Consider the following 27,076-nt stretch of genomic DNA (forward strand, 5'->3'; position numbering starts at 1 on the left):
ACAAAGACAAAGGTCCACCCGTAGAGCCTTTAATAGACTGTTGGGGCAAGTGCTGTTAGCGAGTGGCACCCGTGAAGGCCGGCACGCTACACGAGGGGGTGGGGTGGCCAGCACCGTGCCCGGCCGCCTTTGTCTACCTAGTAGCGAAGTTTGCACACCACAAGCAGGTACTCACTCCAGCCACTAGAGGCCACTGTAGTCACTGCGATGTAAATAAAAATGCCAATTGTCAAGTCAAATTATAACTCTAAATCGCAACAAACCATTGCACCCCTAATGCTCAATATTACCCCTGCGTGTCGCGCCAGTTTTGTGTTAGGACAGTACTCATTGGGCCATAGAAGATTGAAAACTAATTTCTTGAGAACTGCTTTTCGTGCTGAGTTTATTGTCCTTCCCCCACACCTACAATGAGCACGGTTGGCTATGTACGGTGCGAAAGAAGTTCAACATACATAGAAGTGGAGGCGGTGAGGGGGAGGGGCGCAGGGGTATCAGTTTCTCGCAAGCCTCATCTCCGAGGGCGCCTCAGTGGGGGCAGCTTCCCCAAACGATCGCCCGTGTCCCGGTGCCGACGGAACACGGCGGGCGAAGCGACGCGGAAGCATGGCGGGTGCCATCGACGACCCCCACCTGCAACAATTGCTGTTGCCACACATGAGCACCTCGCCGCCGCCGTAGCAGACGGAGCAGTAGGCTTGGTAGCCGTCGTCGTCGTATTGAAAGGCACACTCCATGAAGGTGCTCTGTGGAAAAACGAAGGGAGAGAGTGCGCGGGGGGCGATCACCACCGGATACATTTTTGCGAACGACGTTTTTCCCCGCCCTCTGCCCCCGCCGTTGCCGGCCGCACTGGCGGTGCCGCGTACGGAGCGACGAGTTTGATTGTCTCGCCGCAGCAGCGCGGTTGGCCGTCTCCGAGTCACCGAGTCGCTCGTTCAACACGCCCCGGATGACTGCCCAAAGCAAGGGTCTCTCTAGCCAGCTGGGGTCACGGCCCGTTTGACCTCAACTCTGGTTTATTTATTTGCTTTTGCGCGGTGAAGAAAGACCATTGCCTGAAACGTCGTCAATAATGTCTTTGTTTGTTTTAAAGCCATCGTGGTATTGACGAACGTGTTGAGTCTTTTGTTTAACCAAAATAATTGTACACCAGTGTGGTACACCAGCACATTGTCTACACACCGTACAAGTAAAAGCAACACAGCTTTACAAATATCACAACAAATGTGTACGATACGCCAAAAGCACAATTGCGAGGCCTGTCTGCTTGCGTTGTGGCCGATACGTCGTGATAATTATTTTAATATGTTTTATTATTATTATTTTATTATTTCCATTCTACGTGACTTTACCAAAAGAACCAAGAAGATGCGAGGCTACTGTCGGACGCACCACGTCTTCAAGTTTATTTTTGTCGAACCTGGTGAGATCTAGAGAGACCAGGACAGAGGCTTGTGTGCACGAGTGAGATACGCGGGGGGTCACCACAATGACAAAGTCAAAGCACGAAAGAAAAAAGCACAGCGATGGAAACAAACAGAAATGGGAGCAAGAACAAATCCGGCGCGGTGATCGCGAGGCGCGCGACGATGCCGCTCGGCTCGAAGTGCGCGCGGTCTCACCTTGCACGGCTGGCACATTCCGCCCTCAAACAGCGGATGGTGGGTGATCACGTCAAGGCTGCCGCACGCGATGCACACATCTGGCAACGACGCAGAGTCATGGTTACGGACGCCGAACACAGTCCCATCGCACATCGGTCTTCTTAAAGGGTACAAGTCACAACGGAGTTGAAAAATATCGCGCGCAGTCGAGTGGCTTTGGCACCGGGATCGCAACGGAGCGGTCGGTCGAAGTCCTTTTCTTAAAACCAGGCGCGCGTGATACCCGTCGATTACTAATAATCACAACTTCCCGACCGCGTGGCTGTCACACGCCCATCGCACTGGAGTGGCAGAGGCGGAGAGGCGCGAAGCTCCACTCTGCTTTACCTTCGATGTTTCTGTTTTTCCGCCGGACTTCGTAAATGTGTTGGTCTGCAACGAGATGGGAGGGAGGGCGCGTTACCCAGGGCGGAACGAGCGGGCACGAGGCTGGAAGCTGCTGAGCTGTTCTACGCGGTGGGGCCTCTGCACCGATGGGAAACTTCACCTGCGATAGTTGTGCTTATTCAGAACTCGCTGCTCACCTGCGTACATGCCTTTGTCGGTGAGTGTGCACAGCATATGCATGTGTACAGTCGGTAGCGTCGTGGTTAGTGAGCTGCGCTAAGAATCCCGGCGACCCAAGTTCGAGACCAGCATCTTCTAGGTCGACTCAGCCTCAAATGAGTACCTGGTGTGGTGTGTGCACATCGTCACTGGGGAGATAAAGGCGCCCGGGCATGGTGCTGGCCATCGACCCCTCGTGTGCAGTTGCAGCCTTCATAGGTGTTCGCTAAAAACACTTGCCCAAACAGTCTGCTAAGGCTATAAAGGGTATCTTTGTCTTTGTACAGTTGTCTGTGAGTATTCATATCGCGCTAGGAACCCGGCAGCCTGAGTTCACTTCCCAACCACGACCAGCATCAAAGTGTTATCTGCACGGGTTGTGGGCCTCCCATAGGTCGACACGGCCCTAAACAAGTTCCCGATGTGGCGACGCTGGTCACGCCACCCCGTCGTGCACCACGCTCGTCCTTAACAACTCATCAACCCAGCGGCCGTGCACGGCTCCACAGGGGATCTCCATCCCCGCATATCATGTGTGCGCGTACGTGCGTGCGCGTGATTTGTGTGCGTGCGGCAAAAACCGCCCACGCACCCCGCAGGCCGGCCAGCTTGATCTGCTTGGCTTTGATGGGCGGCGGCGGCTTGGGCTTCTTGGGCAGCAGTGGGCGCTTGCGGTCCACGTACACGTAGGAGTCCACGAGCTTGCGCTTGAGCAGCGGGGGGCCCTCCAGGGGCAGACGCATCGGGCAGTGGCTCTGCCGCACTGGGGCAAAGCGACAACACTCGCCCGGTTGGGGTTCACCGCCGTCTGGTGACGTGTGCTGCCCGTGGCCAATTACTTTTCCTACCAGTTCATACGATGACTCCGACCCACGTGTGTTTTTGAATCCACACGTTCCTCTCTTTTTTCTCTCGGTATAATTTCAAGCACACGCTTCTCCAACTGACCAGATGGCTCAACTCCAGAGCGGGTTTGCTCCGCAATCAGAAGGTTGTGAGTTCAAATCCTTGTTGGGGGTCGATTCAACCCATCATCCCTCCTAGGTCAATAAAATAGCTACCACTTTGTGGGGAAGACAACAGTGGTTGTCATCTGGATAGGTTTGTGGAATTTCCACCACTGGCTCAAAAGCTGTAAATAGAATATGAGCACCCATGTCTCAACGCCAATTTGAGCAGGACAGAGATTAAGACTTTTTTATTTTTAATCAGCTCTCTATGCATTGGTGCTCATACTCCGCCGGGACACGATGGTCATCGTGAAGTCTCCCGACCGCTGCTGCCTGCGAGCCCCTCCCCCTGCCGCCCTCTCTGCCCCCCCCACCGACCCCCCTCTACCCCGCCCCCCTTCCAGGCCTCTGCTCTGACCTCCGCGCGGCACCGTGCCCCATAAATCATTCACGGCGCCGCGAGAGACGGAAATAAAAATAGAGGCAAGATTAACGCGTGAACACGCTTGAAGCTGACGTGGCTATTTCAATATATATTTTTTCTAAATGTGAATGTATTTACCCATCACTTATACATACATATGAATAATATGCCCAGGAAAATACAAACAGCAATTTTTAAGCTCCCTGGTTATGGACGTCAAATCGTGTACATGTACAAACGCGTACATGCACATAAATACGGATCGCGTACGTGTACGAGGACTAATGTTTTCCGACTTCGATGGCGCAGCCCGGTGCGCAGGCTCACCGACGCATGGCGTTGGCGACGGCTCCCCCGAGGGCGGCTCCAGGCCCTTGGCCCCCTTGGGGGGGAAGCCGCCCAGCGCCCACTCCATCAGTGGCTTGAGGCGCTCCTCCAGCAGGGCCGCAAAGTCGCCCTCGTTGTGGTCCATGTCGCCCTCCGGCAGCTGCGGGAGCTGCTTGCCGGCCCGGCGGCTCGCGACCTGCGGGAGAGCGGGCGGGGGCGGTCAAGGCGGGGGCGGTCAAGGCGGGAGCGGTCAAGGTGGGGGCGGTCAAGGCGGGGGCGGTCAAGGCGGAGGCGGTCAAGGCAGGGGCGGTCAAGGCGGGGGTGGGTGGTCAAGGCGGGGGTGGGTGGTCAAGGCGGGGGTGGGTGGTCAAGGCGGGGGTGGGTGGTCAAGGTGGGGGCGGTCAAGGCGGGGGCGGTCAAGGCGGGAGCGGTCAAGGTGGGGGCGGTCAAGGCGGGGGCGGTCAAGGCGGGGGCGGTCAAGGCGGGAGCGGTCAAGGTGGGGGCGGTCAAAGCGGGGGCGGTCAAGGCGGGGGCGGTCAAGGCGGGGGCGGTCAAGGCAGGGGTGGGTGGTCAAGGCGGGGGTGGGTGGTCAAGGTGGGGGCGGTCAAGGCGGGGGCGGTCAAGGCGGGAGCGGTCAAGGTGGGGGCGGTCAAGGCGGGGGCGGTCAAGGCGGGGGCGGTCAAGGCGGGGGCGGTCAAGGCGGGGGCGGTCAAGGCGGGGGTGGGTGGTCAAGGCGGGGGTGGGTGGTCAATGCGGGAGCGGTCAAGGCGGGGGCGGTCAAGGCGGGGGCGGTCAAGGCGGGGGCGGTCAAGGCGGGGGTGGGTGGTCAAGGCGGGAGCGGTCAAGGCGGGGGCGGTCAAGGCGGGGGCGGTCAAGGTGGGGGTGGGTGGTCAAGGCGGGGGCGGTCAAGGTGGGGGTGGGTGGTCAAGGCGGGAGCGGTCAAGGCAGGGGCGGTCAAGGCGGGGGTGGGTGGTCAAGGCAGGGGCGGTCAAGGCGAGGGCAGTCAAGGCGGGGGGGGGTGGTCAAGGCGGGAGCGGTCAAGGCGAGGGCGGTCAAGGCGGGGGCGGTCAAGGCGGGGGCGGTCAAGGCGGGGGTGGGTGGTCAAGGCGGGGGCGGTCAAAGCGGGGGCGGTCAAGGCGGGGGTGGGTGGTCAAGGCGGGGGTGGGCGGTCAAGGCAGGGGCGGTCAAGGCGGGGGCGGTCAAGGCGGGGGTGGGTGGTCAAGGCGGGGGTGGGTGGTCAAGGCGGGGGTGGGCGGTCAAGGCGGGGGCGGTCAAGGCAGGGGCGGTCAAGGCGGGGGTGGATGGTCAAGGGGGGGGCGGTCAAGGCGGGGACGGTCAAGGCGGGGGCGGTCAAGGCGGGGGCGGTCAAGGCGGGGGTGGGTGGTCAAGGCGGGGGTGGGTGGTCAAGGCGGGGGTGGGTGGTCAAGGCGGGGGTGGGCGGGCGGCCCGCGGCGCGTTGCGCGTACGCACCGTACACGACGTGCGTGCGCGTTTTCTGCCCTCCCCCCCGCGCATTAAATGCATCGAATTCACTGCATGCTGTCGTCGCGACGCGTGACTCCCGCGCGCGTGACGAGCGTTCGCTCACCTGCAGCGCCTCGTAGATGGCCTTGCGGTAGATGAGCTGCTTGGCGTACGTTGGCTGGTGGAAGTTCTCTTCAAACTTACTGAAGAGGGAAAGCTTTTCCACAGGCACCTGTGGGCAAACGAAGGGAGGGTGGGCACGCCCCAGTTAATTATTCAATTGTTTCAAAGCAGACATCACCACAAGCAACAGTAATGGTGATCATCAGTCATCATCAGCACTTTGCCACCCGCTCTGCCTCAGACAGTAATGCTCGTTGCACAATAGTGAATCTGTTTATTTGATAGTTGAATTCTCATAGCTGAAAATTAGCCACATTGAGTGCAGACACAACATTTTATGGGATGGGTTTTTTACTGACCGAGTCAGTCAACTCGCTACAATTCAGAATGTCGTTTCATGACTGGTGGCTGCCTGGATTCGAAGCAAGGATCTCCGTGGTGCCAAGCTCAGCGCTCTGACCTCCGAGTTCTTCGCGTCGGACATTCGCGGTGGTCGGGCTGAGACCACCAACCCTCGTGAAGCCGTTTTGATCAACCACAGGCGGCAGGCTGGATTTGACCCGAGGATCCCGGATGTGCCAGCTCAGCGCTTCGACTTTCGAGCGACGCGGCCCCCTCTATGCCGACTTATCGTAGTATTGAGCCCACCAACTCGGCGGGCACTGCCGCCGCCACGGCAGGCGCTCCCCTCACCAGTGAGAACTTGCCGTCGCCGTACCACTTGACCCAGCGCGTGCCCTCCGTGAAGTACCAGTAGTACTGCTCGGCCTCCTCCCAGGACACGACGCGGCCCGGCCACCACGAGAAGCCTCGGATCTTCCCCCACACGAGCTCGCCGATCCGGAACCCGTAGCCATCCTGCCGGAACAGCCTCCCGTGAGCAGCGGTCGGGAAACGCGTGGAGGGGGAGGGCACGGCAGAAATTGCGCTCCCCCCACCGCCCCGCCTCCCCCCATCCCTCTGTCCCTGCTTGGCAGACGTGTATAATATGATAACAATGCAGGTTTTGGCCTAGGGGACCCCCTGATGGCAGCTTGGCCCTGTGCGGCGCTAGGTGAATACAGCACCAGGCTGCGAGTGGGCATGGGTCTACCAGCAGTGGGTGAATGTTGCGATTGGGGAGGGAAGACTAAAGACTTTAGCCCCCCACTTTGAAAAACCAAAAATTCCATTTAGACAGGAGAGCTGGTTAAAATTGCTCAAATTTAACAGCAAAAAAAGTCTCAATTATTATTAACACATATACTCGTACCATTATAATAAAATTAAATGTGCTTTAGCAACGTAATGTACTGCTCTATATTTGTGTACAGTGTTAATCCACTGCTGGATAAAGACCGCCTTACGCCGTGTCAGTCACGGGAGTTGATTGACCATACTTCACCACACTGGTCAGTCGTGTGTGTTGGAGAAGGCATGATCGTCAAGGACCGGCTCAGATATCGCTCACCACTGATGTTAGCCGCGGCCGGGAATTGAACTCGGGTCACTGGGTTTGTAATGCAATGCGCTAGGCACACACCATCGCTTCCTCTCCGCGTGTGTGTGTTAGTACTATATCATGGGGAGCAGCGGTGCAGCAGTTAACACGCTGCGCTACAAACCCGGTAATCAGAATTCAATTCCCATTCACGGCCAACGCCATTAACAATTATCTGAACTGGTCCTGAACCTCCTCCAGGTTGACTCAGTCTTATATGAGTACATAGGGCAACGTGTAAACATCGCCACTGGGGAGACAAAGGCGGCCGGGCATAGTGGTGGCCACTGCCCCCTCGTGTGCCATGCCAGCTTCATAGGTGCTCACGAACGGCACTTTCCCCAACAGTCTGTAAAAGGCTATACGGGGACCTTTGTCTTTGTACTTTATCAATACATAAACACGTCTTAATGAACGAGCGTGAAACGAGCTGCAAGGCCAGAAAATTAGAGACCGATTTCCTGGTTTGCGTTGCAAGGCAAGCGTGACGAGCAATATTTTTAACCAGTTCATGCGGCCTGGATCTTAGTCTTATGCACACACACTCCACGGACACTGTTCAGCTGAAATAATAAGAGCAAATATAACAATAAATACGATTTATATCCCATTGTTAATCCACTGCTGGATGAAGGACTCCCCACTCTGTGCCAGTCATAGGGGCTGTTTGACCACACTGGTGAGTTCTGGCTGGTGAGGAGTGGTGCCCAGGACCCGTTCAGATATCACTTTGGTAGACTGATGTTTGTATGCTGAACTTCCTTTACACTGTACGTAGCCAACCGTGCTAATTGGGGATGTAAGCTGTAGGCGGGGAATTGACAGATCAGGATGCCAGATTCATAGCACACTGTGCTAACCACAGTGGCATCACTCCTCGAATAATAATAAAACTCATGTCCTCGATGGGTATTGAGAGTGTTGAGACTCTATGAAGGGCATTTCAGGAGGTTTCCTTCACCGCGATGTTTGGCCAATTGGATTAGAGAGCGTTCGGAACACCAGGGGCGTATTGGAGGCTCGGGGGAAGTGGGGACCGGGCAACGGCGCCGACTTCCCACCGCCGCACGCGAACACGGCGGCCGTCTGCCCACCGTCAACGGCAGTGGAATAACGTCTCGCTGAGAAAAATAAACCCAGTGCATTCTTTAAATGGGATGGCTTCGTGTTATTCGTAACAGCGCTGAACGAAAGACGCCTGTCCAGGAGCGGAGACGGCAGGAGCGAGGCTCGTTACGCGATTACAGCATCGTTAGGAGTGGTGAATGACAATTTCTTTACATCAGGCATAATGAACCAGTGTATACATTATCGTTATACGACACTGGAGGTTCCATTGACTTTTAGTTGGGTAAACTCTGCACCCCGCACGTCTCCAGCTCCCCGACTCCCCCGGGGTCCACCGCCCAGAGGCTCACCGCGTCGTGCGTAATGTGCGGGTAATGCCATATCGCTGTAATCAACATATAAATGGAAACCCAACTTGACATCCATTTCATTAATTTGCAAGAGGGGAGATTGAATGACTTGGAGAGGGAAATCCGAAGTACTGCAGACCCCGGAGCTGAGTGGGGTCAGAGTCTGTGCCACGACGCTCCCTCAAACGGGCGGCCATTTAGCGAGGTCATGGAGCCGCGCTCGGCTCTGGGGAAGGACCCATTCCATGCCACATTTTTTGGCTTCCCCATTCAATGCGCGAGCATTCAAAATTATTGCATTTTCAGCACAACAAAAATATATATATGGACAAAACCGGACGGCAAGGACGTCGGGAAGGAAAAATAAAGAGGAAAACGAATTTCATAGCTGTCTGCCAGAAGCACCGGTGGTATGTTGATTTTCCCGTTGGTAAAGTACGCCAGGCGAAGGCATTCTACTGGCAGAGAGCCCCTGAACACCAACTCAGGTGGATGCCATCAAGAGCGCTGCCCAGATGTGGCTCGCGAGTCGTGATTGGATGTGGCACCGCAAGCGAGATGGCCAGCGAATGTTTCACCACGGGATTTACTCGGCAAGACAAACACGGGGTCAGAAATCCGGCCGCGCGTCCCACCATTTTAACAACGGCGAGGATTGTTTCGAGTGGGTGCCGCTTAATGGCACATTAATAGTGACTTTCGGTTGACCTGATAATTATATAGATTTTTTTTTGTAACCGGTTCAACCAACAAGTCGCGACAAGCCCGCTGTATGGACGTGAGCATTTTTCTGCCGTTCATTGAAAGCCTCCAACAAGTGAGGCTTTCAGGCAGAATGCCGCGCTCGTGACGTTCTGATGCCGCCGAGTGAAGCATGTGACCGGTAAGCGTGGAGGAATGTGGCCTGAAAATCTCTCAAATTAATAACTTAGCCTCCGGCTCAATAATTTACTCTTGTGACGACGACTTAAACGCATATTTAGAAACATGTTTAGAAACACGCGTTTAGAGTAATTGGCTGCTATAAATGTTCACGTGATAATCCGCTTTGTTGAACTATCATTTGTGGCTTCTGAAAAAGAGCTATATAGCTCAGTAGGCCTTACCTGGTTAAATACAAATAGTTTAAAGCTTTAGTTTAGTTTTTGTTTTATCATTAACGTTCCTGGAATAATTAAAGGCCCAGTTCCGTATCCACTTACCTAAAGCTGCCACTGCCAATGGAATTTGCTCAAATGCCGTACCTGTTATCTAAGTATGTATGTTGAACTTCGTTTGCACCATATGTCTCCAAATATGCTAATCAGAGATGCGGGGGAAGGACAACAAACTAGACACAAAAAAAACAGTTCTGACACGTGCTCACTTGTCCTCACCTGTGCTGACCTGTGCTCGTGTACGGAAGTTTTGACTTAGCATTCGTAGGGGAAATTTATCACCCGTGCCTCTGCACAGAAGATCTCGCCTAAGTCCTCGCCACGCGGGCCGGCGATGATCAATGTTCACCCGTGGCTACGCACGCGACTTCTCACCCGGCGTTCACATGGATGACGACGTCCCGCAGGTGATTTATCTCGCCCGGCACCAGCACGGGTAAATTCTCACCTGCCATCGTGCAAGGTTCAATTTGGCCCGGCGCTGGCACGGCCGACGCCTCACCTGGTATTCCTGCTGCAGCTCCGAGGTGGTGGCCGCCGCGGCGCCGGCCTGCTCGCCCGGCCCCACGTCGCCGCCCTCGCCGTGCTGACCGGAACCGCTCGAGTCTCCCGCCCCGGGCGCCGGAGCGGCCCCGCTCTGCGCCGCCTCCTTCTCGGGCTCCGCCGCCTCGGAGCGCTTCGGGGCCTCCAGCGCCGGCGGCTCCTTGCGCTCGGGCGGCGGCGGCGGCAGCGGCGGCAGAGGGGGAGGGGCCGGGGGAGGCGTCGGGGGCAGCGGCGGAGAGGGCAGAAGTACGGGCGAGGGCAGCAGAGGCTGGCGGGAGAGCAAGGGGGGGCTCCCGTCGCCGTCTGATTTCCGCTTGCGCTGCTTCTGCGCCGACGAATAAATGGCCACAGGGAGGGGAAAGGGCATGTGAGATGTGTGCACGTGTACGCTCCACTGCTGGATGAAGGCCTCCCCATGCCACGGAATGTTTCAAAGCAAGCATGTTGTACGGTTTTATTTTAACCGTTTCAAGTTATTTGAGTAATCATATAATTAAATGAGTAACAACAATCGTTTTCTTTTTAAATAGCGGTGTCAACCAGTTCAAGTTAATCGAGTAATAACTAAATGAGTAACAACAATTTTGTCTTTTCAAATAGTGGTGTAATTCATGCAATCTGTCTCTCAACGCACTGTAGAATGTGTAAAGTGCCCAGTTTATGCGTGGAGGGGCTGGGGAAAGGACAGACAAACGGAAAGGCAGCGAGAACCAGCAACATTAATTGCCCAAGTTCTGTAATCCTATATAAAGATCTTTGACCAACTCCATTCGTGACCGTTCAAACATGTGGGAGGAAACCGGAGAGAAAACGCACGAGTTATGTAAGTAGTAGAATAAGTGCAGCACACGTGATATGACACACATTTAACGTCCAAATGCAATTTCATCTCAAGACGCCGTACAAAACCCATCGAAAGGATAAAGGAGGCTCAAGTATTTTCTTACGATTGAAGCACTGTGCTAGTACGAGTCACACGCAACGCTTGATGCACCATGTGGAAAGAACCATTAATAATGTGGAGGGGACTCAAATAATCCCAAGTGCTCTTCAACAAATTTCCTGGGCTCTCAACAGAGGGCAGCGCAGAGTGAACTGGGACTCGGGGTAACGCCACGGACACAGGGGATGCTTTGCTTTCCATCAGCTGAGGCCACCAGGGCCAATATAAAGGCACTTCCTTTACATTGGCCCTATATATTGAGGCGTTATCAACTAATTAATGAGCGTTTACACGTGGGAGGAAACAAGAACACGGGGGAAAAAACCCCATGAAACGTAATTTAGCAGTGCGGCAAAATCCATTGTTGCACCGTGCTTCTATGTTCCCACATCTACGCTCCTCGTCCCTCGCTAGACCGCTTCGCCCTCGCTAACCCACATCGAGTCGGCATGGTGAGGCATGGGCAAACCACCACCCGCCTCACTCGACTCCCCCCCCCCCCCGCCTTACGATCCACGGGGGAGTCCAGCAGCCAGCAAAGGATTGATGGGAAGCGGCTGCAGGTCTATGTTTTATTTTATTATTTTAGCAGGTAAGGCCCCACTGTGCTATGTGGCTCTTTTTCATAAGCGACCTGGCCACAAACGAGAGCTCAACGAAGTGGCTTATCACGTGAAAATTTATAGCAGTCAAAAACTCGAAACGCATGTTTCTAAATGTGGAGGGGAAAACCGGAGGACCCGGAGAAAAATTCACGCAACCACAGGGAGAATTGAACGCAAGACCTCCTGCATACCAGGCGAGGTTGTTATCATCTCGCAGGACGGCCGCGGCGCAATCAGTACGGAGCCTCGTCTCTGGCCGTCCTTGCCTGCCTGACCCTGCGGCTTTAATTTCTCTTTTACCGGCTCAACCGGTGAGCGTCGTCGTCGTCGAACGCACGCCAACACTGGACGAGCGCGATGACAGCAGCCTGCCGCAACAGACGTGTTACATAACACTGGCATCACGCGGCGGATCGCCTCTTATTCGAGTAAACAATGGCGTATTACAGCCGGAGGCGGCGTTCATATCTCGGGGATGAGCGAGGTGTGGCCAAAGTCAACACTGAGCACCTGGGGCTCTGGCTGGAAATTGCGCAATTGAATTGAAATCAAATCCCGTGTTTCATCAAGCGAAAGCCATCGAGATGCAAACACTCTCTCTCTGTGTAAGGCTCGACTGATTGAAAAGGTTTAAGATCGGCGGCGATTTATAAAATTTCACAACGGGGGGGGGGGGGGGGGTAAATTTCTCCCCACAACAGAATGTCTTCATCAGCACAAGTTGCGAGCCATTGATGAGTATGACTATGATGAAACAAAATTGGACGTGTTACCGACTTGCTATTTTCCTCTGCGGGTTTTAAACAACCCGAATTGATGCCACGACAAGAGTAATTTAAGTAGAGCCTGAATTAGGGCTGAAATGAAGAGTTTTTAATTTTCGTTCGAAGAAATCGAATGCGCACTGCCGTCAAAACGGCCACCACTCGACGCCTCTCAACCTTGCTCTGCAGCAGCACCGGAGCTCCATTTAATTTAATGCCAAAAATGTTACGGGCTAAACTTTCACAAATCAAAGTCATCACCACCACAAGCTGCTAGAAAGTGGACATTGCCCAAACGTCACATGGCATCGGTATCAAGTGCAGGCCACTGCGGCTCACGTCAAGGCTCCAATTAACGACATAAAAGTTAACAGTACTGGACTAATGTTCACTCCGAGAACAGACTCGCATCTAATTCTAGATTTAAAGTTTTCGTGAATGCAAGAATTCATACTCTTTGGTTTTTTTCGGTAAAGTCATGTAGGTAAAAAATTTAAATAAATTAAATCACGACGTTTCGGCACAACACAAGCGTCTTTCCTCAGGTGGGGACAACTTAGCGAAAGCACACCGCTTAAGTGTGTCTGACACATTTAAGCGTTGTGCTTTCACTACACACTTAAGCGGTGTGCTTTCGCTAAGTTGTCCCCACCTGAGGAAGGACGCTTTTGTTGCGCCCGAAACGTCGTGATTTAATTTAATAAAAAAATTTACCTACGTCATTTTACCAAAAAAGACTCGTATCTGTTATGGGAATGTGGAATTTCCACCACTGGCTCTGGGCTGTAAGCGGCAGATTAGCACCGCCCTAACTGCGACTGACCAGGAAACCGCCGTGATCCGTTTTGACTGCGAGTGATTTTAGTTGAGAGTTATTTACAACGGGCCTATCTACTCGCGCCTTCCACAATGTGAAGTTGCCCTCCCAGAGTGACCAGCTTCTCCCTTTGTAAAAAGAAAAAACCGAGAGGAACGCGATAATCGCCGCTTAAATTAATTACGCACCAAGCCCGTCGCACGCGTGCTTGCGAGTCTCTACGCATATTCTTAGGTTTTTTCGGTAAAGTCACGTAGGTAACGGTACCACCTGAAGACGGAAGCTTGTGTTGCCTCCGAAACGTCGTGATTTTTATTTTTATTTTATTTTACTTTTTAATGTTTTTACCTACGTGACTTTACCGAAACAACCTAAGAATATGAATCATTGCAGTCACGAAAGCTTCAAATCTAGTCTCCACGCAGCTGCCCCACGGTGACATGAAGCGCCCCAGCGTGACACGCTGACGTCACAGCGCAAACACGGACGCGTCACAGTTGGCGCTGCCTGCCCGCGCCAGTCTCTGGGTTCTTTACTCAACTTTCAGAAATTCGCTCTCCCAACATCTGGATGAAGTCCCTGGCCAAGCCGTCGCTGTCCCTCGCAATGCCTGCGACGCAACAGTCCGGCTCGCTCCTCCGCACCGGCTGATTTCATCGCTCCATCTCCGCGGTGGTGATTCTGAACTTGTTCCCCGCTTTGGCTGCCACTCTGTGCTTCGTCTCGACCTCATGGCCATCACGCCTTCAAGCGACAGGTCCTAATAACGTGCGCTATGCTCCGACATTCATGAAAGGTAATCGGGAATTCAACTTATATCAGAACCTAAAGCTACGGCAAACAATTAGCATCGCGGCTTTGAGCATCAAGGCAGCACCAACAGCTGCATTATTCCTCAACACGAAACATCTACGCAGCGAAATCGCCTGTGTCTAAAAGCTGTCACATTCCAGCGAGCGGCACTCGGCTAAAGCACGCGAGAAGCCATGTAAAATAAATAAACCACTTAAAAACGATATATATTTTAAGTGCACCTCGGTTATTAATTCAAAAACATAATAACACAGAGAGAACAAAGAACATGTAAATCCGGTGATCTCACTGAACCCAAGACAACCACTGGGCGCACAGCGCCTTCTAGAACGAATAAATCTTTGAGGGAAAAAAAGCGGCTTCATTACCTCGCATGAGGCTCTCGCTGGAGTGCTCCTCTTGAGCCGTGTCCCTCCGAGCGCACAAATGATACTCTGCCTGGCAATGTCTCGGCTCGCCTCAACTCCGCGGCTCGGCAACAACTTAACAGCCGCCCCCCTTGTTCAGCCCCGGTGTAGTGTCTCCTTTGTAACCAAGCCCGCGATTCTCTTTTTCACTTCGAGATCTTTTTGTTGCTGCTGCTGCTGCCGCTGCCGCTTACCGCGGCCGCCGCAGCCGCTACTGCATCTCAATGTGTGGCGTGATCCCCTTTAAAAAGAAAAGATAAAAAAACAATTCGAACGTTGAAATGAGAAGGAAAAAAAATATTCTCAAACGAGGTAGCAGACATTCCCACGGGAAGACCGAACAGCAGGTCCTGAACAATGAGCGGGCGAGACCCACCCGCGTCTCCCGCCGCCCTCGCCGCCGCCGGGTTGTTTATTTTGCTTCTGTGGGAACAATCAAAAGCGTTGCGTGTCTTTACTTCTCCGCCGCCGCCGCGAGAGTGCTGAGCGAGCCCGTTGCCTGTCGTGATGCGCGCAGCCTTCGCGAAGCCAAGCGGAGTCATGCCGATTAGCGAGGGGCGCGCAAAAAGGTCCTAAGGCATGGCGCTCTTCTCAAACGTTCTCCGTCGGCAACTGCCAATCTCCGCTTGATTGTTCCTGTTTGCTGTTATTTCCAAAGTGCCAAAATTCTCTCGTGATAGCGCGCTCTAAAGAGGGCTGCAGAGAAACGATATTACGGGCGGCCCTTTGATGCAAAACAGCGACCGCGAGAGGCACTTTTTGGGCGTGCTTTGAAAGTTGATAATGTTGACAAACCGTCGCACGGCCTTAATTGAATGAGGGTGCTTTGTTTTGCTTGTTGCCGATCGTTGGCTCACAGCCAGTCGTGTTTCCCTCGGCAAATTAATCCTCCCTAAGCGCGGGCAGGACCCACTGCTTTCCTCAAGTAAACGCCGAGCGACCAAACCTCGTCGTTAATTACCGCGGCGAGGCGAGCGGGCGAGGTCCAATTAAAAGCCGTGACGTTCCAATTTGAACGGGCGGCTTCTCTTCCTGATTGTAATCGCTCACATGTGTGTTGCCTCGTTTGGTTTTTGTTGCACCGAAAATAAAAACTTGTCTTTAAAAACAAATCCAAAATGATTTTTAAAATGTGTATCTCCCTGACCCTGAAAATTAAGGGGCCATCCCAGCTGTGCCTCCTCTCCACCACATTTCCTGAGCAGTCGAATACCACCGCTTTATCCCACATAAACAAGAACACGCCTGTGGCCTTGGAAAGGGGGAAACATGTTTAATATGTAAACAGAAACTTGAAACGCCTTGTCATTCCATTCAAAGCGATGGATTTTTCCTCTTAAAGTTACTATTATTATTTTGCATCTGCGGTTCAGCCCTAAAGCCGGTCACTCATATTGCCACTGAGACCAGCGACCACCGGTTCGAATAATTCAACTCAGGGCCCTGCACAAGCCGCAATGGAGCCGAGTCCATTGCCTTCACCTACACCTCCTTGCAGTGATCTCTCCACTTCTCTCTGATTGTCGGGGCGCGTCTTTCAACTCAGACGGCTTTCAACCCGACCAGCGTCTGATGCGTCACGTCCGGTCGGATCCTGCTGCTCCTCTTCCCAGTGTTCCCACCACCACCACTGTCGGCCCTTTGCTGCCGGTCACCTTTAATCCTGGTCACGTGTCGCAATCACTGCACAGCTCCCTGTCCTCAACCTGAGAGGCATCGATTCGTTGTCCGTGGATGCTGCCGCAAGTGTCCCCGATTGCCAACCCCCAGCCCCTATCGCAATCTTCATGGTCTGGTGATAGTAGGTCAAGTGGAGTGTACCAAGGCGAGAATACCAGGTCAGGAAACCAGGATGAGTCTCATTGGACATCTGTGAACCTACTTGGACATCTGGAAAAAAAGCTTTGTAGATTATTGGATTCCTCCAGGAAACATAAAGATTCTAAAACAATATTCTGATTTGTAAAGGGTGACCCCTCTCCCGGGGTCACCGCTCCAAGCACCATGCAGGCCTCAACTCCACTTCGCTTCCCCGATCTGATGAGTCCGGGCGCATCCCCGCGGGGTGTTTTACCCAACTACTTATGCACCTGAGTTTGGCTTCGTCGTTCGAAGGGGGCCGGTTTTTATTGTTGCCGCGGCCTCACCGATACCACCCTCCCCCAAGTCCCAGCCTTCCTCTCCATCGCCCCCCAACGCTCCACGCCCCCACCCTCCTCTAACCCTGGAATTCACCGCCTCTCCATCCCCCTGCCCCCCCCCCGACTCTCCCACCCAGCCGCGTGTGTCTGCAAGGCGCACTCCTCCCTCGCTGGATGTCTGGCACGGAGCCAAGCTCCCTCGCCCGCCACCGCCGCAGCAACAGCCCCCCCCCCCAAACATTGACACAATGTCTCATTATTCAGACGCCCAGATTCTACGTTCATCAAAAAAGATCCCTGCCCCCATAAGAGCCCACCGCCGACTCTGCTGCCGCCCCACAGCCTCTGTACCCGCTCACGGTCCCCGCTCGTCCCCCCTGGCCACCGCTGCCCTGCATCTCTCTCTCTCTCTCTCCAGCTCTACCCAGCATGCACCCTCATACGATCTCTTGACGCAATTAATACCTCCACCCCCCTCACCACATCCTCACCACAAAATCACTGCCGCTCCCCCACCTCCTCCTCCTTCTCCTCATCCCCTCGTTGTTACTTGAACCCCAACCACCTCGCTCTCTCTCTCCCCTTACTCCCTCCCTCCTGCCCCAATGAATCGATTTGCCAACAAAACCGACCGCAACCGCTGAAGCACACGCGGCCCCCCTCTCTCTCTCTCGTCATGCTAATACACGACGGCTCTGCACCTCGCCCGGTACATCGACCACCATCGCGCACTCCCCCCGCACACCCCACCGCGGCAGGGAACGTCCCGACGCTTCAGGGAACCGTGGCCGCTTTCTCGCCTCTCGCCGGCGTGCCCTCGGCAAGAAACCAAATCTGTGGAGGCCCCGACCACACGGCTGCCCACGCATATCTGTAAAAAGAAAGACCTTCATAGCTCATCGGATTCCTCCGGTGTAAATCAATATTCTGATTGACTCCGAAGACGTTAACGAAAGGCGACGCGGAGATTCACGGGGTATTCGAAGTCGGAGCGCTGTATCGGCAAACAAAAAAAACCCAATCCATTGCACTGTACGCAAGGTCCCGCGTCTTTGTCTGTCCGCTTCTGCCAAGCCGCACAGACCAGCAAGGTGAAGTATGGTCAGACAACCTCCGAACCCCACGACCCACAGCGAGGCCGCCCTCAAAATCTGGCCGTCGGTTGACAGAAATGGGTGCGCGTGCAGATGGGTGAAAGGAAGAAGGGAATAAAAAAAAGAATGAAAACCGCGTCCTCGACTTCTCATGAACTTGACGTGTCCCGGGCAATGGGCACCCCCACAATGAAGATCAACAGCAGCAGGACGCAGGCTCTGCGGACCCTCCTCGCCATCCGTAAGGGGGCGCTGCTCGCGAGAGGAGACGCTGGGATGAGAAGGGGCTGCCAAGCCCCGCGACACGAGGTCCAAAGCACCGCGAGGATTGGGAGAGGCGATCAACGCACGAGCCTTTGCTCGGGACAGGCCGAAAATCTCGTGGATTTCCTACCCCAATTACCCAGGCCGACCGACAGAGAGACATTAAACTCGGAAGCGTTAACCGCACACATCAAAAGATAAAGATCCCCCCCCCCCCCGTACAACCTTAACAGACTGCTGGGGCAAGTGCTGTTCGCGAGCACCTGTGAAGGACGGCACGGTACACGAGGGGGTGGGTGGCCAGCACTATACCCGACCGCCTTTGTCTCCCCACTGGCGATCTTTTTAGACGTCGCACCAGGTACTCATTGGAGGCTGAGTCGACCTAGGGAAGGCCCAGGACCGGTTCAGATAATCGCCACTGGTGTTGGCCGTGAGCGGGAACCGAACTGGGGACGCCGGGTTCGTAGCGTAGCGCGCTAACTGATACACCACCGCTCCCCACACACACGTATGCACATACAGACACACGCACAGATGCACACCTACCTAAAGTCACGCGTGAAAGGCACGGGTGCTATGCGTTTATTTTATTTGGAAAAGAATGTAAGCAGGCGGAAAGTTGTGGTTTTTGTTATATGCAGCAACGGTGCATTGATTCTAAAAATAGGATGACAGCATCTCGGTTTAATGACAGCATCTAATTTCGATCATGTGTGGGCTGTAACGGGAATTAAATGAACACGCGTACATTTGTGTAGGTGCTAAGCTATTCTGTTGCTGTGTGAGCAGTCGGCCTGATGGCCCAGCGGCAAAGTGAGCGGCTCGGAGCCGGAAAGTTGAGAGTTGAAATCCTGGTTGGAGCTTGACTCTGACCATCATCCATAATCCCTCTAGGGTTTAGTATTACTGTGTGGGGAAATCAGCAGTGGCTGTCCTATGGATAGACACGCTCCTGACATAGGAATGTGGAATGTCCATCACTGGCTCTGAGCTGTAAAGAGATGAAAAGTGTATTGATGCTTATTTGAGCATGAAATCACTTTCACATTCACTTGAGCAATCGTACACACAGAAGTAGTGTTGCAGTAAAACTAACATAATTTTTCATTTTACTTAGAGGAAAGTATAGAAGCTGGACATTTCACCCAGTCAGCCGGCTCTCGACAGGAAATAGCTTTCAGCACAGGGAGGGAACTTTTTTTTCATTTTAATTACTTTGATTTCACGAGTAATATATATGTACGGTTAGATAAAACCCACATTTTACACCCGTTTACTTTTTTATTAAGCGTGCGTGCTTATACACAATAAAATCTGGGCGCATATGTTTTTATTAAAGAGGTCTGCCCATTCATCTCCAATGACGTTGAGTCTGTGGTGATATTTTTGGTGGCCAGCGAGCAACAGCACGAGGCCACGTGCTCGGGGCTCTTGATGGGAAGGGGCACTTGGTGGCTGTGGTCGTGTTTCCAACTCCTCAGAGCGGGAAAAAACAGCAAAACAAACCATCCTCTAAAAGTCACGAGGTTTTACCAGTTAGACTTCTCTTTTTTAAATGTATATCATTGTTTGTTGTGTGAAAGTTCAAGAAATATCTTAAGACCGTTGCTCTCCGGCTACCTGGGTGAAGAGTGGGGGGCCCATGTTATTGCCCAATCCTGAACCATCTGGCTGGAAATCCCGACGATACAGCCGTCAAAAACGAACGCCCCGTCACGAGAACTCTTGCCAAGAGGTTTATCGGAGTAAGACCGACACGGGGATCCTTAAACACAACCCTGGAATAGCTCCTGGTCCTGCGCAGTGTCCTCGTCCCGGCAAACTCCACGTCGCTCTCGCACAACATTTTGTCGCTTGGGGGAAACCCACGAGAAAGTGTCACCATATCTAAGCGACACAATCGCTGGGTTTGCGGTGCATGGCCGGCGAGGGGTGGGCAGGGGCCCCAGGGGGGTGTATTTGGAGACGGGGTCGAGGCCGCTATTTATCCTCACAGCTGTGCAGCACACGACCACAGCAGCACCGCTGCACCGCTGCACAAGCTGCCGGGTCCCCACCGATCACTGTACCCCACTGTGCCCTGCACGCACTGTACCCCGCACGCACTGTACCCTGCTTGCCGTGGCGCTTCAACGCAAAGGGAAGTTGCAGCGCAAACAAAAAAAGAGACTCCCGTTTTCAACAAATACACAATAAACTTGACCCCACCATCATGCGTCCGTGCACGTGGGACGACGAGGACGACGCCGCCGTCTCTGTATGACGCTCGGAGCAACGATTGCTGACCGAGGCAGCTTCGGCAACAATCTCTACCCGGACTTCATGTTGCCAATTCTCAATCGAGGACTTGTGCGGTGCCGGATTGTCGTAGGAGCACAAGTAGCAACAAATGCTACGGGCCCCGCACTTTCAAGGGCCCCGCGCTAAATGCTGTGAAGCTATCAATTCCGCTTCAGTGATTCTGTACTTTCTCTATCACTATAGTACTACACTGCCTTAAACTTTTACGAACGACTGGGTGTTTAAGGTTAGCAATTTGTCGTATTGTCTGGCTGTATAGCAAATGAAACAATACAATTAGTTGACGATGCAAGTAAAAAAAATGTGTTTTAATATGTTTTATTTATTAACGACCCCTTTATAACATATGCTACAGGCCCCGCACCAGCTTAATCCAGCACTGGACTTGTCCCACGTTTTTGCCCAGAGACTTCGTCTGCAATGCACGTGAACAATGCCCCGTGGAGGGAAATCCCGCGGTGGAGATGGAGCGATTAGATCATTCTGAAGTGCGGAGGCGAGCTGAATTGTCAGATCGCGTTGTGCGGTCCCGGTGAGACTCGGATAAATCTCGAGCTGGTTTTTGACCGAAGAAAATGATTGATCGTCGTTACGGATGTGAATAGGGGATGGCGTTCTAGATCACGGGGGGCTGCGACGTAGAAACGACGAGAAGCAATGACGGTCAGTTTCAAGGAGGTTCTGCGTCGCACTGCGAACGTTTTCTACGATTCACAGAAAAGTAGCGGAGGAAAGCGACCTTGAAGGCAATTCTGGTATGAAATGGGCATCCAATGAACTGGCACGCGGCATGGACGGGAGGTCAGGGCATGGCTTTCAGGGGCCGTAGACAACTCGTGCCATGTGATTTTGGAGACGTCGCAGCTTATTTTGGTCGTTTAGAGTGGACCCGGACGACGACTGAGATACAATAGTAGTGCAGAAGCGTGATGGATTGTGGAATCGCAGAAGCGTGATGAGTAGTGGTGGCGCGGATAGGCGGCCTTCATTCAGGAGTGGATAGACCATGGGATCATGATGATAATTACTTATTTCCATGCATGATTTAAAAAAAAGTTTTTAATCATCTTTTAATTTATATTACAGGTTATGTTATTTTCTTCTAGTTACCCCAATCGAGCTGTGAGTGTCATGAAAAATAATCAATTCGGAATTACCACAGGGCAGTGCAAAACAGTCCCCAGAATAAGACATCGCAGACCTACGTCTTAAGTCAGTTTAAGTGATCTCTGATTCACACTAGGGGGCAGTACTGATGTTAGCCATGGTTGGAAATCAAACTTGGAGCAGCGGTTTCAATGCCGCAGTGGGCTAACTGCAGCTACCGCATCACCGCCGTGCGTACTATGAATACAGTATTTATATTACCACTTATTTCCAAAACCTAGTTCTCATAAGCATTCGGGTACACGGCGTGGACAAGGCTGGCTGTAGTTGTGGAATAAGAGCTTTCCACTACGCAACTAAGTGTAAAACGCACGCACACGTGCATGTGTTTATCGCGCATTCGCGAAACCGCTGTCGTTTTTAATTTATGGAAACATTTGAGTGAACGACACACACCAGGGCATATTACGTAAGGGCTCGTGCTGGGAGTGTTTTTTTATTTAAAACCCCCCATAAGAAATTATTTATCGTGAAAGTGCGCGGGAGTAGTCCGTTGTACTAATCGGAGTGCTCCAACAGAGCCCGGAGAATTTTTTTTTTAAACAAAAAATGAAATACAATCAAAACGTTCTTAGAATTCATTGCTGGCGTTCGGACAAAAAAAAAGAGCGGATGTACTCCGCACGTTGTCTCGGCTCACCATGCCGCCACCTCCTCCTCCTCTGCCTTCAGAGGAATCGTCGTGAATTGGCAGCGGCTTATTGTTGTTCATCGTCGCCGGATTGAAGTGATTTTTTATTATAAACGTGCAGCTGAAGAGTGGTGCCTAAGCGAGCGAGTACCGACCGTATTATTACGGGATTCCACGCGATGGATGAGCGCCGGCTTCAGGAAGAATTCGTCTCCCGGCAATGCGCGCGCGTGTGCACGTTACGAATGCCAAGAACAATATCGCCCCGAATAGCAACATTAGGGGCAGGCAATGTGTCTTTGTGTGCAGCTACCTCCAGAGCGCTTCAAACTGGGGCAAAGTGCACACACCCGCGCAATGACGGTGTTGTAATACGCACGACTGACGCGGCGGTGAAAAAAAACACACAAGCTCCGCTGGAAACACGGACAATCTCTGTAACCTCTACAAAACGGCGAAGGTTCTGCCATGTTAAAAAGGCCTTTATGTTATTCATGGCTGTCTGCGAGGGAGACGTTTATCCCGTGGTCAGAGCGTCTTTTTCCACTTTCCACCCCCCCAACCCATCCCCACCCCGGGCACGTCCCCGCTACAACACCGGGCCCCGAGACGACGGGTCGGTAACGCGCGCGTTTTACGGGCATTAATCTTGCGCCGCGCCCTTTTGTGTTTACGCGGCAAACGCGAATGGTGTCACTTTCAGTGCCTTGGCATCGTCACATCGCCACAGCCAGGATTCCATCCCCCCACCACCTCCAACTCGAGGTGCCGGCGATAAATCTTGTTTTGTTTATCAGCTGGAGTTTGGAGACGGTCGCGGGGCAGGCGCGCGCACGGGAAGCATGGACCTCTCTTCTTTGTTGTTGTTGTTGCTGCTGCTAAATGCCTCGAAATGTTGCAAGAGCAGTGGCCGCGAATTGGCAGCGGTGCGGCGAACTAGTTGGCCCAGCGTGAGGGGTTTTTTGGCTCCACAAAAGGAAACGCACGGCACAAAGTGAATAAAATAAAATGTGTCGTGACTGTGACGTCTCTTTGTCAGGGCCAATAAACACAGCCGTGGCAAGATCTCAGAGGAAAAGGAAATCACTGTTTTGGCCACATGATGTATAACACGGCCAGAATGGTGTTTTGATTTATTTTCTCACAAGCGCTTATGTCGGTCATTTGCTGTGCCCCCCCACCCTCAATCTTCAACACCGTTACTGTACAACATTACGACGATCAACAACAACACAGGTGCCCGGAACACATTATTTTATTTTATGGAACCATTCGCACGATTACTCAGAAGAAGAAAAAGAGGGTAACAAAAAATAATTCTGAGATGTTGCAACGCGTCTCGGCATATTCATCTATTTTCCTTTTTAATGGCCATTAGTTTTCACTCGCTGTAAGGCGATCCTCGTGTCGCCGAGTCAAGTTAATGCTCCAGAGAGGACGTAAACATCCTACAAGAGGCTTAAAAGTTGCGCTGACAATGGGTTTTAACGGCCCATCGGTCTCGTCCCGGTGGCAGGGCGCTCCTAGAATGTCACACAAGGGTCTCTAGAAAGCGCCGGGCTCTCACCAGTGCAGGGACGTGGCACGGATGCAGCGGTGGCCTCCTGTGGGCAGCCGTGGCTGTGTGAGATGAGTGTCGCTGTTGCAACCACCGGGGAATCCTTGCACATGACGCACACGTTGACACGTGAATATAATGGAGCCCGTTTTTTTTCCTTCCCAATTCGCCACTGCATGAGCCCTGGGTGTTATCTGAGCATACTTCACCACGCTGGTCAGTGCGGGTTATTGCAAAGAAGGGGGCCGTCAAGCGGTTTAGATATCGCTCGCCACTGAATTTATCCGATACTGGATTACGCAGAGACACGGGGTGACTTGCCCCCCACCCCCACCCCCGGTGGCCAGAGCTACGAGTTGGGGCTCCCTTGACAACCAACATGAGAATGTTTTGAACAACAGTGTAAAATAACAACAAACGTATTTAAACACGATTTACATTTTTTTCATGAAAATACTTCCATTCACGTCTCACGTTTTGTTTTAATATAATGACAGCGGTGTCGTTTGGCTTCCGCGAATTGCGCAAATCAAATGTCGGGGCCCCACCTGACCTACTGTCGCACCCCCTGAGCTGATGATGTCGTGTGTTACTACGCCACTGGATTACAGGTATGGCCCCGCCACGCAGAAATGTCGTATCTCCATGATAACCGATCTCTCCACTCTGGTGTCTTGGATCTCACCGTGCAGTTGCTGTTTAATAAATCCACATTGGCTCAGTCGTAAAAACGGCGGTCGAGAATCACGAGTGGACATCCACCACGGACATGGATCAACGAGATCAACTTTGTGCGCAGGAGCGAGGTGGATTATTGCACCGTCTGACCGTGAAGAACGGCGACGGCTTGGGGAGGCCTTCATCCAGCAGTGGATAGATCATCGATGAAGACAAAGCTGTTGCATTGGGAGACCTCTGGGCTTAGGTAATGAGCACAAAGAGACCCTTCTCTGTGACGCTGTGAGTCACGTGGGGCGGAGGCGTGGAGGGAGGGCTCGGGACAGCCACGGGCAGGCGAAACGTGCACACTCAGCAAGAACGGAAGACCAATCACACTCAGAGTGGCCCGCTGCAGGTTAGTTACAGCTGTGACAAATAATTGCAGACATCGTAAGGAACCGGCTTAACCTCTGTGTTGTTATATATTGTGTTTTTTTTTATTTGTACAGCCCTCTTGCCACCATACTTCATCACTTGGGTCAATGCAGGTTGGCAACCGGCCAGATTCATAGCGCAGCGCCACCCATGTTACACGCGATGCCAAAGTAGTGTATGTGTCTGATGTATCTCTATTCCATCTTGTACGCTCTAAACGGCTCGTTTGATAATAGCGGCTGTTAGGGGGTCGTGGGAAATATGAGTGTCGCACGCCTCTGTTCCGCAGAGGCAAATTTACCGACGGAGAAAGCAACACTGGCTTCCTATTGTGTAGCGCGTATCGCTCTGAAACATCTCTGAGGTTTATTTAAACGCCGCTTCTTTCACCGAGCCTCAAAACAAACACACGTGGGAGGCACACGCACGCAACAACAGCCCGTTCAACACGAAGTGGTGGTGACGTTCACCACGGTGCTTGTGCCATGCTAGGTGCACTTCGAGGTCGCGTGAAGTGTCGAAGGCTTCGCTGGCAGGAGGTCACGGAACATACCCAGGTGCAATGGGTCGACCGACTGAGATGACTGGCAGAGGCACCAACTATGCTCCCCAACTGTGCCAGCTCCCGGCGTTTTAATCGCCCGGCGCTCCGCTCGTTGTTGTGAGCGTCGCTCCTCTGCCCCCCCCTGTTTGATAGTGGAGAGCGACTGCCTCCAACACATGCACACACGTACATTAACACACGGTAGACACACACACACCACTAGATGGGGGATAGAGACGAGAGTCTTTAACATCAAGTATCTTTTCTGTGCTGACGCTGGTGGCCACGGGCGCAACGCGTGGACGCTTCGCGAGGTCATTAGACTCGTGTGCGATGCCCCCCCGCCTCTGCACGGATGTGTAAATTCGCCTGTACGGGAGACAGCGCCACACGTGTGTCTACGCGGCGCACGCAGAGCACTGTATATGTACGCACTTGTGTAACGTGCCCGCCTGCTTGCGCTCACACCGACAGAGACAAAGTAGTGTAAGCATGCGCAGATGGCAGAACGGGCCCTGGTGCAAGGAATTCAGTGGAGGACCAGCGACCCTCACCCCTCCACCCTCGCCTGCCCTCCCCACTCGAGCCCACGGACCCGCCGTGTGGTTGAACGCCACTGTAGTAGACTCAACAGCGGCCGCCACTACGGTGGGCATAACGCCACGTGGACGTACAGCCACGCGTCCGTCCGTTGTTGGGACTTTCGCTCCATGTGCAGGAGCATGAATGCCGGAGTGTAACCCGTGCGCTGTTGCGCGTTAGACGCACGTTCAGTGGAACTCGCGCTATCGAGTGTGGCGGGCGATGTGGGGGCCGTATCCTACTTGTCCCTATTTATTCGTGACATTTGCTCAATGAGGTTCGGATGGATACGCGTGGATAACAGGGTACACATTCTGCCACTTCAATGTCAGGTCTCGCGCCATCCTGCAGTGGGAATTGAAGGCTCGGATAATGGGGGGGGGGGGGGGGGGGTGAAATGAATGGGGGCTGCCGCTGAGGTGAGAAACAAGCGGCTTCTTCAAAGTCTCGCTCGGCGACATCGGACGACGTTCTCGCGGATGCGCACGGAGAGCTGGCGCACAGACGACGCGGAGGAAGACTCCCCCTCGCTCGCTCCACGTGCTCACATCGTATATACAGCCACCCACGTGCTCACATCGTGCATACAGCCACACACTCGGAATGTGTTTTAGCTCGTGTCGCGAACCAACGTTGCCGAATGTACGAGCGCCCAGTAGGCCGTTAGTGTGGCTGATGTGTGGAGCGTAGCGGATATGTGACAGGGGCGTTATGATCTGCTGATTTTCTTTGGTTCCTTATATCAATATTCAAATATGCTCAAAATGTCCCCCCCAATATATTGCTATAAAATAGATTATGTTTTTCTGATTGTGGTTATGGTTGTACTTTATTAATCCAAAATCTCTGCCATTGCATACAATGAAACAAGAAAAGGTAAAACATAAAAAAACAGAGCAATGTAATACAATACACTATTAGACATTATTGTAAAAAATTCATAAAAAGTCCATCTTATGTGTTAGTGAATTTTTTTACATTTTAGGCAGAAAATTTGTTTTCGAATTTAGATTTTTTTTCTGGGGTGGACCCCAGACCCCCTGGAAAATTTGGTCCCCCCGATGTTGACTCCATGGCAACAGCCTTGCCTTATATATCCTCCGCAAACAAGGAGAATGATTATTTCGCAACAGCTGTGCAGTACCGATGCGAGGCACCGCACAGCACACGGCACGCCGACGCGGCACGCGTCACCAAAAGCCCGGCGGGGGGACACCTGCAAATGCGCTCGTTGCACCGTGCGAGAGA

The 27,076-nt window shown here is 53.0% G+C and overlaps 1 protein-coding gene across 8 annotated transcripts in view; it reads right to left on the bottom strand.

Annotated features, from left to right (window-relative positions):
• LOC133347894 (DNA (cytosine-5)-methyltransferase 3A-like) overlaps nucleotides 1–27,076 on the bottom strand; it is a 118,087-nt gene that overhangs the window by 16,406 nt on the left and 74,605 nt on the right. For all 8 annotated transcript variants that reach the window (XM_061560625.1, XM_061560623.1, XM_061560627.1 and 5 more), the window contains exons 7-14: nucleotides 10,059–10,424; nucleotides 6,195–6,359; nucleotides 5,503–5,610; nucleotides 3,915–4,110; nucleotides 2,806–2,976; nucleotides 1,995–2,039; nucleotides 1,626–1,705; nucleotides 634–746 (exon numbers count right to left, since the gene is read on the bottom strand). In XM_061560625.1, the coding sequence (XP_061416609.1) occupies nucleotides 634–746; nucleotides 1,626–1,705; nucleotides 1,995–2,039; nucleotides 2,806–2,976; nucleotides 3,915–4,110; nucleotides 5,503–5,610; nucleotides 6,195–6,359; nucleotides 10,059–10,424 (1,244 nt within the window). The remainder of the gene's footprint in view (nucleotides 1–633; nucleotides 747–1,625; nucleotides 1,706–1,994; nucleotides 2,040–2,805; nucleotides 2,977–3,914; nucleotides 4,111–5,502; nucleotides 5,611–6,194; nucleotides 6,360–10,058; nucleotides 10,425–27,076) is intronic.

This window comes from Lethenteron reissneri, chromosome 26 (genome assembly GCF_015708825.2).
Source record: "Lethenteron reissneri isolate LAM-NWPU_2019-01 chromosome 26, ASM1570882v1, whole genome shotgun sequence".
Taxonomy (NCBI): Eukaryota; Metazoa; Chordata; class Hyperoartia; order Petromyzontiformes; family Petromyzontidae; genus Lethenteron; species Lethenteron reissneri.